Below are 15,294 nucleotides of genomic sequence, written 5' to 3' on the forward strand. Positions count from 1 at the left end.
TTATGATTTATTGGCGGAGAAAAAGCAATTAGCATAGCTAAATAAATTATATTAACAGCTTATGTAGAATTGATTGCTATTTAATGTCCTGCGCCCCCCGCTGCGCAGGCGCAGGATTAAGCTGTACGTGGCATTACCTAGTGTCAGTAATACTCGTTTATTACCATTCCTAAGACATTAATAATTAACAATTTATGTGTTGTTTTATTGTTTACTTTACGGTGTTATGAAGTACAAATACACAGTTTTCTAATTGTATAGTTTCTAGTGAACAATCACGATGTGATGGTGATTAAAAACATTAAAACTACCTCAGTACATAAATTATATGCCTACATTAACACATAACATACTAAGCAAGTACATATTATATACATATAAAATAATATTAATGATCTAAGCTTGAACAAAAGATGCGTGAGCATTCGCAAGGTTCGCACATCGCCACCTATCATCATAAATAACGCTTAGACACAAAACGAAATGAACCTGCGCAGCAAATATACACGCACTTTAACCTTTATTAGCGCTTCAGCGCTAGAATTGTATCTAGCATTATTAGCAGAAACCTCGTCTAGAGAGGGCCCGTTCTAGTAATAACATGAACGCTTTACGGAGTACCATGGGCTTGACTTGGCTGATATAAATAAGTAGTATTCTGTCAGGCCTTTAATACTTAGCTCCCAGGTTTAGGTTGTAGATTGCATTGAAATAATATTCATTAGAACACTTTATAAGTATGAATAAAAAAAAGATATAAAAAATATCTTTAAGACATATTATTTCCGTTTCTAGATAGACTTTTCGGTACCTAAATGGGATTGAATGAGCTTTTGGCTAATGATTGAAGCTTTGAATTTACAAGAATAAGACAACAGTTCGTAAGAAGTCGTGATTCGCTCTTCGCAACCGGGGCATTAAATCTCAGCATGACTCGTACTTGCGAAATCTATCGGCTATACTACTACAAACGTTAACGTAAGAAAAGCCATTCTAAACCCGATCTTATTGCTAGTCAAATAAAGCATACAACGATTGTAAAGTTACTATGGTTTTCTCACTCCCGTAGCTAGCAAGTAATCGGGTGGGAATCGAGTGCAGACTTCCCATGGAATCGAATTAAATTGACAATCAATTTCTATAATAAACCTCGCTTATTTAGCTTCGATTATCGCAGATATACGTTATAGTATCCGATGGGAATCTCATTGATTTTGCCATTGGTCTTATTATATAGGCGTTGAATCATTTATTCTTGTTATGATAATCTTTAATCGGTGGTTTTATGTTAACATAATAGATCAATTTATCTTTTAGTTAGATTCAGATTTAACACATTTGTTCTATCTATTAATACTTACCTATGAAGGTACTATTCTATGATTTAAAAACACACTGTTTCCGTAGGGATGAAAATGAACATAAGAAAAGTGAACAAAATAGATACCTAATGTGAAAAGGTTCCAATTTTTCATGCCCATTGTCGACGCTTAGTGTCTCCGATCGTTATAAATAGAACCTTAGCATAATAAATAAATGTTGCAGATACGGTATCGCCGGCGCGGTGATAAATCTGCGAAGTATCTGATAGGACGTTTATTTGCTTTCCGTTTGTGTTTTGTTTTGTGGAATCGGCACTTCTTGCTTCGTGTTAAAAGATTGCAGTTTGAGAATAGATTTATTACAATCTTGAAAATAACTTCTAATATTATAAAATATTATTAAGTAAATACCTATACATATATTATATTGTTTGCATTCACTTTGCATTAATTTAATTTAAAACTGACGGCCACTATTAGCTACCATAAAATTAAATAAAAAGCTTTGATAAATTAACTGAACTATTCCAAAATTCAAGATTTCGATTTTCCCAGCTAAAGTCGAAAGCTATTAAAAACCACAGTAAGTACCTACATAGAAACGCAGCAGTTGCCGCCAGCTATCCATTTATTTGCATACCATTTCTGCAGATCGCTGCTATCTCGGAGGACGTCGTGGCATGTTATTATACAAACAGGAGCTAAAGGGACCAATTAGAACATGAGATCTATTGAACGATACCGGCATACGCTACCGAGTCTTACGACAATCTTCGCTGTAACATACTTACGTTAATATAGAAATGTACTTATTTATGTAGCTATGTAATTTGATGCAATGCGATGGGGCAATGGTTGGCAGCGTTTGATCCTGAGCCAAAGGTTCTAGGTTCATGCAGAGGTTGAATTTAAAACAAAGCTTTGTCATCAAAGCTTTTTGGATTGAATTTATATTGATATTGAATAATATACTTATTGAAAATATTTTTATTGAAATTATTGAACATTTAGTTGTTTAAAAGATATACAAGTTCCACAGTGGACTACCAAAGAGAAAATTGACTGTGATGCTGCATGCGTTCAAAAACTCTAGGCAAATAAGAAAAGTCAGTTTATATTTTACAGCTCTTTGTAGTGTTAAAACTTGTAAAGCTTTCAATGTAGCCGGAAGCTTCGGACACCCAGCGATTTCAAAGTAATAAATACCAAAGCTCCTTGTGCGAGCTTTATGTGCTTTCCCGTTGACAATCAGAAGCAGCCTATCGCCTTAAGCTATAAAGTTCAAATAAAGTTTAACCATTTTCTAATTTGCTGTAAATTTTTAGCTTCATTCATTTAAAGTAAGGCCAATCTACCTTCATTTCAGTTACAGAGCTAACGGCTAGTAAATATTTTACCTTTTTTCACATTAATTTCTATGATTGAGTATGTAGGTTCTAGATAATAAGTAATTGCCACCTGCGTGCTTATTTAAATGTTACTCCTCTGCAGCAGATGTCCCGGCCTCAATCTAGATTATTCTAGATTTCATTTGGCGGATATTGATACGGCATCTGCTGAGCGTGTTGGTATTTTAAATAGATTCAAGTGCAGACATAATTATTGAGTGGTAGCCGCAGCTGCGTTGAATAACTTCGAGAATTCTTTTTCGTTTGTTTGAATTTTCGTATTTTCTCGAGTTATCTAGCTGTGTGAATGTGTGGGTATGTGTGTGTGTGTGTGTGTGTGTGTGTCTGTGTGTGTGTGTGTGTGTATGTGTGTGTGTGTGTGTGTGTGTGTGAATGTTCCTTGTCGGTTCCCATTCATTAATTTTAATTGCCTCAGCTCGTGCGCGCGCTTCTCTAATCATAATGAGAACCGACCAGGTGCGCCTGCGCCGATTCAACCAATGTATCTAAATTATATATAATATGTATAAAGTTTTATAAGTTGTATACACTTATTTATTCTTGAATTAATGTAATCTTGCTGTATAAGCATTTCTATTTCACCCAATCCGTTGGCTGGAAGAAATAGCTTTTTGGAAATTAGCCTGTCTTTGTATACATTTCTCTGTGCTTGTTAATGTGTAATATTGTAATTTTTACCTTTGTATGTGTCTATAAAATAAAGCGATTGTAAATAAACGGCATACCTACTAACTACATCAACCCAATGAAGAAATGGAAATATAAGAAGAGACAAGGAAGCAGATCCGTGATGAGCAAAGACAAGACAGAAGCACTCGTACTGACACAGGCAATGGCACTGGAAGAATTCACGGGTTTTGTAACTACCCCCGTGGTCTCTTAGTGGCATCTCTGGTGTCGGGCGATTCTACATGATTGTCCACTGTGATTGTACTATCAAATACAAGAACGAGGGGAAATGAAAGTTGAGGGGGAAGAAACGGTTCTAAGTACATATTTCTATTATTTACGTCATTTACATGAAACAATGTAATACTAATCGTTAATGTATAGTTTTATAATATTAATCAACGTAATTTTATCTTAGGTACTTTAAATTTTAGGTTCTATAAAATTGTTGCATTGAGTTCTGTGTGATTCAGCAAGGGTAATCTATCCATAGTATCCATCTATCTATTTTGATGAACTATTTCGTGCAAGCCATCCTTGGAAATTCATCGTCATCGCTGAGTCTCGTAGGAAAATCACTGTCAAAATATATGAAAAGCAGGAAAAACTCATTATTTGACAGTGATTTTCCTCGACGACCCTTCTATGATTTTGTACAATCACAGACAGAATCTCTACGAATGTTTACACTAGTAAATAACATTGCATTACGACTGGCATGTGGAGTGCATGTCCGCGCGTCCGTAATGGCTGCTGAGATTTCTTCCATTACGTGTGCAACTCAACTACAACGGAACGGGAGCTTCCGGTAACATCACTTTTATTGTTGCTAGATTATGAATTTACCTTTATTTACACAATTCAAAACAATTCAAAATACATGCAATTCACAAAAACAGTTTACTTAAATTAAGATATTTTATAAAATTATGCTAGTTTAACCTATTTAATGGTTGACTTGAGTATCTTCTTTAATGTTTATAAAATTATATAAGTTTTATTGTTGTTCTATTGCGTAAATGATCTAGTGACACGAGTAAGGTGTTTAAATAAATATGTTTGCGATGTGATTGTGATGAGTCAGGCTCAGTGAGCTTACTGTATTGTTAAGGATGAATCTATGGCTTTTTTAAAAAAACGGAAAGATACAAAAAGCCAATTGTTGAGTTTTTGAGAGCGTTTGCCAAGCTAAACTCAGTTATAATGGAAATTTAAAACCTAGTTTTACGAAAACGAAGTTTTCACTTTTCATCCGTCCACCGTATGTCTATGCCCTCGCCCAATTTCAACCATTGAATTGGCCATTACCCTTTTAAGTATTCGATTGATAGAGCCTGTCTCCGTTTATTACTCGGAAATAGGTTCACTAATAGATAACCGAAGTGGAATACACCAGTCGGTGCCCCAGATCGCTGGAAGAAAGCGACTCATAGACCGTGAGCCTTTTTTATACATTTGATTGAGTCTGATGGAATTTTAATACAAAAAGGAAATAACGGAGATTATTTCCTTTCACAGATATTATAGAGGATATTCGGCATGCGCTTGCGCAAGAAGTTTTTACCGCTAGAAGCTTCGCGCCACTATAAAGTGTTAAAGTGCATTTTTTGCCGCAAATTGACGGTCCATAAATAGCTTCTTTATGTTCCTGAGAACCAGTCGTCTATAAAAACTACTCAATGCTTGAAAATAAACTTTTTTGTATAAGACGGGTAGGTATATTTCTTTCACAATTTTCAGATGGACTTTCTAATACTTTCATAGGTAGAAATGACGAGGAAAAGATAGAAGAAGACATAAAATGATGTTTCGTAGTCAGTATCTTAACAAGAGGGCCTACCTTGGAGTACCAAGCGGTCGTAGACCAGTTGGCCGTCCCAAATATCGCTGGAGCGATGAAGTCGGCAAGGACCTGCGCCAACTACAGGCAGGCGACTGGAGAGCGACTGCGCAGGATAGAGACCAGTGGCGACTTCTTGTGTCTGAGGCCAAGATCCACTTCGGGTCGCTGAGCCAGCGGAGTAAGTAAGTAAGTATCTTAACATTTTGATCATTACGACAAAATGCTTCACAGAAAGTTTCATAAGGAAGCGTCACTTGGCACTTAAGGTGTCTCTCTTTAACTTAACGTCATCAGAAGCTATTGGGCAACGGCACAATCCTTCATAAGAGGCTATTCCATGTATCATTAACGTGCCACAGACGGCTAGAGTGTAACAAATCGGCGATCTAAATCTCTACAATGAGCCCTTAACTACAACACTGCTTGAGGCGTATTTCCACTTTCGAATCGACAACGAGTGATCGATCAACGTTTGTTGATATCGATACGTGAAACAAATCACGCTGTCCCATCTCTAGCCTCGTCTTAGTGACCAGCTTACTACTGTTTTAACATAAGTAATTATGTATTAACATTCGATGAAACAACAAACAATTTATGTTACTTTTTCACGAAAAACTACTAAACATGTTTTCATGAAATTAAGTAAATATAAGTAAGTAAGAAATTAAGTAGAAAGCTGAAAACCTGGATTAACATAACAGGTATATATGCTATAATTTATCCCGGAATTCCCATCTGAAGACTTTTTGAGCTAAAGCGCTGCTCGCAAGCAATAAATTTGTTTTATTTTTGAAATAATTTTTCAAGCTTAGGGCTGATTTTTCAATGGTCAGATAAACGTTATCTGAGTAATACTTCTGATGCTGTCACATCTGAATATATTTATGTCAGTGATAGCAACAATCTTATTCCTCAGATAACGTTTAAGTTTATCTGATCATTGAAAAATCAGCCCTTAATATACTTGCGAGCAATGAAAAGTTGTCTCTGGAACTTTTCATTGGTCACATTGGTTGTTTCTATGCAAAAATAAAAACTATCTATAATAAGATAAAGTACCAACGTTGTTCTTTATTTATTTATTTATGGGAAAATCACAGCAGTAAACCTTAAATAACACAATTCTTAATTACTAAATACAACATTTGATTTACTCCCTTAATGCTTTCCTCAAAGAATTAATTACAATAATTAGATAATTGGCAGCACTCATAGTTCATAATAAATAGTATAAAATAATCATATATTTACGATACATTGTTTACAGAATAATACACTTGAAATTAAATTAAATTACCTATCTACACAATTACACATGCTACTTTACATGCACATGCAGTACCTAACTAACATTCACACTATCATACCTACCTATTAAGTGGATTTAATCAAATAGTAATTATATAAATAACAATTTTAATCATTTAGTTCATCATTTAAAATTTGTATCACTTCCTTTTTAAATTTCATTTTATTGCAATTAAATATGTCTGTTGGCAGGAGTTGCTTATTGTGGGATTGACAGATTCTTCGCAGTGGGGCACGTGCACCAGCGTTTGTACGCGAGAAGGGCACAAGAAAGAGGCTTTTGGACCGTATAGACCGAGCGGGTGCTCTGAAATGAATTTGTTCTAAAAGCGGAGGGCAATCATATTCGTTGTTGCAGATATTGTAGAGAGTCATAGCATCCAACAATATCCTTCTATCACTGAGTTTCTGTAAGTTGTAAAGTTTGAGCAGATCCACATAATGTCCTTTTCTTCCTGTTAGTCTGTAGTGCAATGCTCTAACAAACTTCTTCTGTATCGTCTCTATTTTGTTTGAATAGACTGCATAGAACGGATTCCATATAACGGATGCAAAATCGAGGTGAGAGCGGACCAGTGTTTGATACAGCGTTAAGTATGTGGATGCTTTTCTAAAAGGTTTAGAAATTCTCAGGACAAATCCTAACATCTGGTAGGCTTTTGTAAATATATTGTCGATGTGATTGTTTAGTAATAGTTTTTCATCAAGTGTTACTCCGAGATCTCGTATGCTTGCTACTTTAGTTAGCGCTACATCACCAATATTATATTTAAAGTCTATTTTGTTTATGTTTCTAGTAAACGAGATCTGTTGACACTTATCATACGCTAGCTGCAGTTTGTTTTTCACGCAGAACTCGTTGAATCTAATAAGGTCTTCTTGCAATAGTAAACAGTCCTGTTGGGAGGTTACTTTCTTAAAGATTTTTAGATCGTCAGCAAACATAAGTATGTTAGAGTTCTGAAAGCACTGTTCTATTTCATTGATAAACAGTAGATACTGTAATGGCCCTAGGGTAGATCCCTGAACCACTCCGGAAGATACTAGTTTTTTGTCCGATGAGTATCCATTGATGGTAATGATTTGGTATCTATTGTTTAGGTAGGAAGCGAACCACCTTAAAAGATTTCCCTTTATACCATTAAACGCAAGCTTCTCAAGGAGTAGAGTATGGTCGACTTTGTCGAAGGCTTTGCGAAAGTCTGTATATATTGCATGGACCTCTACACCTTCGTCTAGTGCCTCAAACAAAAAGTTAGTGTAAGTTAATAGGTTTGTTATAACTGACCTTTTCTTCATGAAACCATGTTGTTTTTGACCATGCACCATAGACTCAAATAGTTTAGGTTTAGAATAATGATATTTATGTAACTGATACCCCTAAAAATTCATATGAATTGTGAAATGAAAATTGACTCCCAGCTGATCTCAGTCTAAAGGTCTTAGAGGATAAACAGTTCGTGAAAGAAAGTCCCGCAGTATCGGGGTTCAATATCGCGTTATTTATTATGACCAGTAAGCTAGAGGTAGTTTTAGCCATCTTACAGAAGTCGTGAACTAAAACTTTGTATTTTTTCATTAAATAGTAATTAGTTGTTTAGAACATCTTGGGTCCAAAATGTGAAAGATTGGTACAACACCGACACCACATCCTTGTTCTGAGCAGCAATCTCGAAGGAAAGAATAAGCCAGATGATTGCCAACCTCCGATAGGAGATGGTACCCAAAGAAGAAAGAAGAATGTAGTGGTGAAATAAATCAAAATTTTCTTTTTCAGTGTTAGAGCTGATTACTATGACACGACCATGTACTGTAAAAACTTTCTGTGCCGATAATCTTCATACACCTTCCCCAAACAGTGTCGTACAACAATATTAGTCTATGACAGTGTCACAACACTGTGTCCTCTGCCTTTCTTATTATACGATACTCCATAGGTTTATCGGAATGGAGGGCGTAACAAGCTACTTTCACCCACATAATAAAAATAAACAGGTACCTACATTTACACTTGTACTAGTCAATTTCATTACTCAATAACTTTATTGTCACTAAATTATTATTAGCAAAGTGCTGGACTCCTCGTGCTGAATACTAATACCTTCATGGCAGGGAAAGCGAAGTAGCTCTATTTTCTATCTTCGATCCCTGAGGTCGTGACTGGTCCCCGGAGGCTGGGGGTCACTCTCTAAGTAGACGAACGAACAAACAAGAATTATCACGCTTAGTGCCAATTTCGCCATAGTAGGTTAGAGCATAACCAGGGATCTGACAGCCAGACGTATTATAGTCAGACATCTGTCAAGAATTAAATATGGAGATGACGTATAATTGATCAACCTTTCCCTGGTTACGATATAACTGACTATGGAGAAAATGGAGCTTAATACAACGAAATGCCTGTTGTAAGCCTAATTAGCGCCTCAGTTTTCCGAAGCTTAGGAGCGCTGCTCTAACCACGTTGTTTAAAGCGTGCTGATTGTGTGACAGTTCTTGTTCGTTCTTTCTTCGATTTAGAAAGTAACCCCCCTGATATCTTGATATAGCGCTGCGGTATGAATGACGATGTCCGACCGGGCTCGGCCCGCCTGCCCATATAGATTGATCTGTCCCCTGTCACCAATGCATGAATGAATGGCGTACGGTCGGGTGCAGTAAAGTGCCATTATGTCATGTTTACTGTTATCTTGTCACGATGATGTGGTTAGTGGAGCTGCGGGAAATTAGTTATGTTGTCTATGGTTGTGTCAGAGTTAAGCGCTACCCTGGTCAAAAGGTGGTGGTTTTAACGTTCGGGCCTGCTTAATGGTCAGGTTCTAATTCAGTATATTATAGTAATCTTACTACCACTCAAAGTTAGTTAATTTATGGTATAAGACTTCATCGAGGACCTCCTTATTGGCTCCTTCGTATTTTTTTATGACTAGGCTATAGTTTGTGTCCCACTGCTGGGCAAAGGCCTCCTTATGTTTGGTCCAACTATCGCGATCCTCCGGCTTAGATTAGATTTTTGTTATTAATATGGCTTATAATAAATACGTTGGGTTTGGATTATTTAGACTGTATTGTATACTATAATATAGCTTATAGTAGCACGTTCCAAGGATCAACCTGGATGACTATCGCTCTGCCTCATTCAGCCACAGCAGGCTAGCAGGCTACCTGTCTAAGGTTATCGGTCCACCGCACCGGATTATCTATTATTCGTAGGTACTTATTATACGCTCAAGGTACAAGTAATAGCATCACTACAAACAGACGTTGTAAGATTATAGCTCAGATATGTAGGTATATAATTAAATACACAACAATAACAGGTAAGTTGGAGGTACCAACGTATTGTACTGTTTAAGTAGTAGATTCCTTGGTAAACATGAAATTTAATGTACGTCAAACCTTATTGTTTAGTTTTGAATACCAGTGTTTCGCGACTAATGTTCGTATTCATTGTAGAAACGTCACTATTACGATTAGGAGAGCTCTTAAAAATACAGTAGGTAGAAGAGTCAGTAGTGGGTACTAACACTATCCTAACTAATATTATAAATGCGAAAGTAACTGTGTCTGTCTGGTACTCTTTCACGCCAACATTACAGAACGGATTTGAATGAAATTTGGTATACATATGGTCTATGGTCCCTGAGAAAAAACATAGGCTACTTTTTATCCCGGAATTCTTCTTCTTCTTTAATCCCGTTACTCCTCCGAGGAGTCTGGGGCTGACACCCGGAATTCCCACCGGAAAACTTTTTAAGGGGAAGCGAAGCTCGCGGGAACAGTTAGTTAACTATAAAGTTTCATTAAGCAAGCTCGCAGGCATCAACGGTGTTCAGGAGCCCTGTTACTGCTCAATAAACGTTTCTAAAGAGATAGTAGTTCGGCTAACCCGTGGGTGAGTAATGTGGGACGTATCTCCATCCTCACAAGCATCCATGGTATCTATATTGTAGGTATATCCTATAGTTTCACTCAAAATATAGTGAAGTGGAGTGTTTTGTCATAATGCTTAAACGGAATATTGTTTTTTTTTTCGTTATTAACTGAAGTTTTCACGTGACATAGTACATGTTTGCATTACACATTTACATAGTTATTCTAAAAGCATATAAAAGTTTGCGATTCCTCTACCGGAAACAATTCTGAAACTTTTGAGAGATAATGACAGAAAAAAACCTAAGCTTTACCATTCTCGTAAATTGCTAAACACGTACTAGAGTTTTGTTGTGGAATTACTGTATTGCTGTCATATAGTTAAGTTTAACTATAAAAATAAAATAAAATAAGTATGAGGATCTGACCTTTCTATTTCAAAACGCAACACGTTTGGTACCCGTTTCGCGGTCCTAAATAAGGACCGCGAAACGGAGTTTCGCGAGTCTCCTGCCTGCCCAGGCAGGAAGTCCCGGGGGCTCTCGGTCTTATCTCCTCATTAGCATAGCCTCGGGCCAGTTCCTGCTACTGGGTGAATGAAAATAACCAGCTCCAGCTACCTACCCACACCTACTATAATTTAGTTATACAAGTATTGTGCAGTATCCTGTAGAGAAACATGGATTTATTATTGGGGATGTAGCTTTAATATTGATTCGCATGAAAGCCGTATTGAAACGGCTAAATGAGAAGATTGGTCTACTACTGTGTCTATAAAATATGCCTATTAATTGTCGAAGGGGTAATCAGAGGTCACCAACTTACCTGTGCTTTTAACCACTCTAAATCAAATACAAATCACTAGATTTACCTCCGCATTCATCATACAACTTAACTTAGCATCAATTTTGGATCTTTTTGTCACACAAAAAGTCGAACCTCTTTGTAAACCGAAAGTTCTTCATATCTTCAGTTCCACGAATGCAGGATTCACTTTATTGTTTAAATTTTATTCCAATAAACACTACGTACACAGCATATGTTTGGCCGTGTTCTTGATCCAGTGGTAGTGGTAGCCGGTGTCGGAGTAGACGGTCATGGTCCGGGACCGCTTCAGATTGCAAAACGAGATGAGCCCCACCTGGATGTACTTCCTCACTACGAGAGCACTGCCGGAGTCACCACTGAAAGAAAAGATTATTAGCTAGCCTACTTTTGCCGTGTCTTTGGTGTGTGTAAGTGTGCGTTCTGCGATAAATAGGATTTATTGAAAATTCATTGCAAAATCGTAGCGAGTACCGCAGTGGCTGCGGCTTGTAAAACATACAAACATTCTAAAAGTGGTTCAGATTGACCCCTTGAGTCTTTCCGTTGGTCGACTATAACAATACAATACAATACAATCCTCTTTATTTGCACCAAAAACAGAAAAAATACAAAAAAAGCTTAAAAATAAAAACAGTACAAAAAGGCGGCCTTATTGCTTATAGCAATCTCTATCAGACAAACTTTGGATGGAAGAGAGTTAAAAAAAAAGGATTACAGGTAGCTGTGGTGCAAGTGTATAATAAAGTACTTAAACACTACATATACTAAATAAATAAATAAATAAATAAGAACAACACAATAAATAAATACTTATATAAACATACATATATTATATTATACCTACATATACATACATACATTTATTTATTTATTTATACATAGAATAATACATGAATATACAACAATAATATATTCAACTATAACAGTGAGTGTAGGTAGTGCCTTTTGACCCCTTCTTTGAAGGAAGCCACAGAAAGTGCACGTCTTAATTCCTCAGGAAGAGCATTCCAGAGCCGTCACTGTAAAAGAATCGCCGTAAAAATCGGTTTTATGCGGTGGAACTTGCAGTCGTAAGTTCAGTGTATGTTTCTGGAAGGAACTGCATGTGAATAGATTTGGAGATCATCTGCGTAAAAGTGGTAGGAAGAAGATAGATTTTCAGAGATACTATTAATAAAGATAGCAAATAGGAGAGGGGACAACACGCCACCTTGCGGTACACCAGCTTAGGTACTACACCACTTGGAGTATGAATCCTCAATACGGATGCGTTGCTGGCGCCCATGCAAGTAACTATGAAACCAGTCAATTACCGTTGGAGATATGTTGAGAGAGCGAAGAATTCCAAGCAAGATGTCGAAATTGACAGTATTAAAAGCATTGCTGAAGTCAAGAAGGGATAGGATAGTCAGCTTTCCATTTTCCATTCCCTGGCGAATGTCATCAGTGATTTTCACAAGAGCAGTGACCGTGCTGTGGCCAGGGCGGAAGCCGGACTGGAAGGGATTCATAAGATGGTTTCTAATGAGAAAACCAGTTAATTGGTGATGAACAAGTCGTTCAAGGACTTTGGAGAGGAAAGGAAGGATGGAGATGGGTCGATAGTCCGAGAAAGATGAAGGATTATGTTTTTTAGGGAGGGGGATAATTTGAGAATAGAGGAGTTCAGGATATGCGTGATGATAGGAAGGATTGTATTAAGTATAGGAACCATCATATTTCGACTCACGCTGTCACTCCCAACAGCACAGCGTTGGAAGTAATAGAGAGAATATTCTTCTCAACATCACAATCGGAAAATTGACGAATATTAAATGACGGGAAGTCTGAAGTTGGTATAGAGGAAAGATGATTAAGAGTTTTGAATTTAGTAGCAGAGTCTAAATCAGAGGTAGAGGAGAAATGTGAATTCAAAGAATCTAGATCAAGATCTTTCGGGACTACGTTATTACGGGCCTTGCCAACACCTAGTGACTTTAGAAAATTCCATACTTTGGCTGGATCGCCATTTATAACTATAATAGACAAAGAAACGGAAAACAAAAAACTACTGGAATCAGGTTAGGTTCCATACTCAAAGGATCTGAATATAGTTCGCACCAATATTATTATCATCTCAGGTCCAACCGTGGAGTGCATGAATTAGCAATGAAAAACTTCCAGTAACACAATATATGGTACAGCAATATCAGGTGGAACTTTACCATTGCTCTTGAGTATACTTACCGAGCAGTAAAGTGATCCTCCCCCGGCGGCGGTGCGTCGACCTGCGCGCAGATGGTGCCGTCGGGCAGCCCGCCCAGCGTGCGCGCGCACTGCTCGCGGGAGTATATTGTGAGGTTCCCCAGCTTCTTCAGCTTGTAAGTGGATACTTGATTTACATCCTGTAAAGGCAACGGTTGAAGAGCCTTCTATTCTATCATCTGTGGGAGTAGTAGAAATGCTTGCGCCTGCCTACATTGAAAGGAAGGTTTTTGTATATCCCTTTAGGTTCAGACCTAAAGGGATAGCCTTCCTAAGGCTGGGCCATTTACGCTAGTCTACTCGAGATGAGCAGCGACGTTTCTCATGTCGAGTTATTTTTCTAGAGTGTTGTAGGATTAGCCAGGATGTGTCAGACGTAAATATAGTTATAAAGTACATAATATGACATATCAAATGTAGATTCGGAAGACGCTAACTACTTTTGATGAGTATTGTTTTGAAATGGAATTGACAGAGTTCTTCAAGCCGAAACATTTGTATGAGCAAGTTCACCCATACTCACATCAACGAACCCCCACCCAGATACAATCCCCTTCTCATTGTATGGAGGGTTCTTCATCAGGATCACCCTCATCACCGTAGGTCCTAGTTTCAACTCCTCCTTCAGCTTATATAGGCATATGTCGTTCAAAATGTGCATCTCATTGTACTTCTCGTGAAGCTTGTGTTTGGCGACCAGACGCGTCTGGCTCTTGCCCCTATCCGTGTGGCCAAGCTTGGCCGTTATGTAGGTATGGTTGGCTTCACAGCCGTCTAGACAGTGAGCGGCAGAGAGCAGCAGCCATTGGTTGATGACGGAGGCGCCGCATATCCAGCTGTCGGTGGTGTTGCTGATCTGGCACCGGAATCTCAGGAAGACTGAGTGTGGGAATTCCTCGATGTTGGTGTAGTCTCCGCCGACGATGCGCCGAGTCTTGCTCCTGGTGTGGGGGGTCATTAATAGCAGGCTGATGATGAGTTTGAATGGCATTTTCTTCTGGGCATTTATTGGAGTGGTTTTGAGCGTCGCAAGAATTCACTGAGGTTTAAGTGTTTGTAAGTTCGAAGTTATGAGTAGTATATGATGTAGAGCAATTAATTAACTTTGGTCGTTTTGTTACGGTTCGTTAAAATAAATGTTTAATGGTGCATTTCTCTCATTAAAATTGTCGCAATAATTGGTAGGTCATGGTACCTTCACGCTGCATCAAATCGTATTGACATTTTGAATAAAATTGTTGCTGTAATTGTCTAATAAAAACATTTAGATGTGACAGCAACAATTTTATTCCTCAGATAACACTTATCTGACAATGGAAAAATCAGCCCCAAGACAGTGACAGCAACCATTTTATTCCTCAGATAACATTTATCTGACCATTGACCAAAATCAGCCCTTAGAGAGTGACTCTCCTGATATCTTGATATAGCGCTGCAGTATGAATGACGATGTCCGACCGGGCTCGGCCCGCCTGCCCATATAGATTGATCTGTCCCCTGGCACCAATGCATGAATGAATGGCGTACGGTCGGGTGCAGTAAAGTGCCATTATGTCATGTTTACTATTATCTTGTCACGATGATGTGGTTAGTGGAGCTGCGGGGAATTAGTTATGTTGTCTCGGAGTTTTTAAGCGCTGCCTGGCAGAAAAGTGGTAGAATTTGAGGTGCGAGGCCTGCCTAAATGTCCAATGTCCATATTCTAAATAACTACTCGAACTTTGTTCATTTATGGCAAGACTTCATAGAGAACCTCCTTTTAACCATGTTCGTTCAAAATTGTCTCGGCTTCGATTAG

At 37.9% G+C, this 15,294-nt stretch overlaps 1 protein-coding gene across 1 annotated transcript; it reads right to left on the reverse strand.

The window, feature by feature from the left end:
• Positions 1–11,448: 11,448 nt before the first annotated feature.
• Positions 11,449–14,682, reverse strand: LOC105394852 (hypodermin-B-like). The gene is made up of 3 exons (XM_048627529.1): positions 14,020–14,682; positions 13,479–13,636; positions 11,449–11,608 (listed from the first exon to the last, which is right to left on the reverse strand). Exons 1-3 carry the CDS (start codon positions 14,485–14,487, stop codon positions 11,449–11,451), a joined length of 786 nt encoding a protein of 261 aa, XP_048483486.1. The 5' UTR covers positions 14,488–14,682.
• Between the last annotated feature and the right edge of the window lie 612 nt (positions 14,683–15,294).

The sequence above is a fragment of the Plutella xylostella genome, chromosome 4, assembly GCF_932276165.1.
Source record: "Plutella xylostella chromosome 4, ilPluXylo3.1, whole genome shotgun sequence".
In the NCBI taxonomy this organism is placed as follows: Eukaryota; Metazoa; Arthropoda; class Insecta; order Lepidoptera; family Plutellidae; genus Plutella; species Plutella xylostella.

Coding starts and splice junctions, on each gene's coding strand:
- LOC105394852 (XM_048627529.1), bottom strand. CDS start 14,487: ATGCCATTCAAACTCATCATCAGCCTGCTATTAATGACCCCCCACACC. Junction 13,637..14,019: donor CTGGGTGGGGGTTCGTTGAT/GTGAGTATGGGT, acceptor TTGCCTTTACAG/GATGTAAATCAAGTATCCAC. Junction 11,609..13,478: donor GAGGATCACTTTACTGCTCG/GTAAGTATACTC, acceptor CTTTTCTTTCAG/TGGTGACTCCGGCAGTGCTC.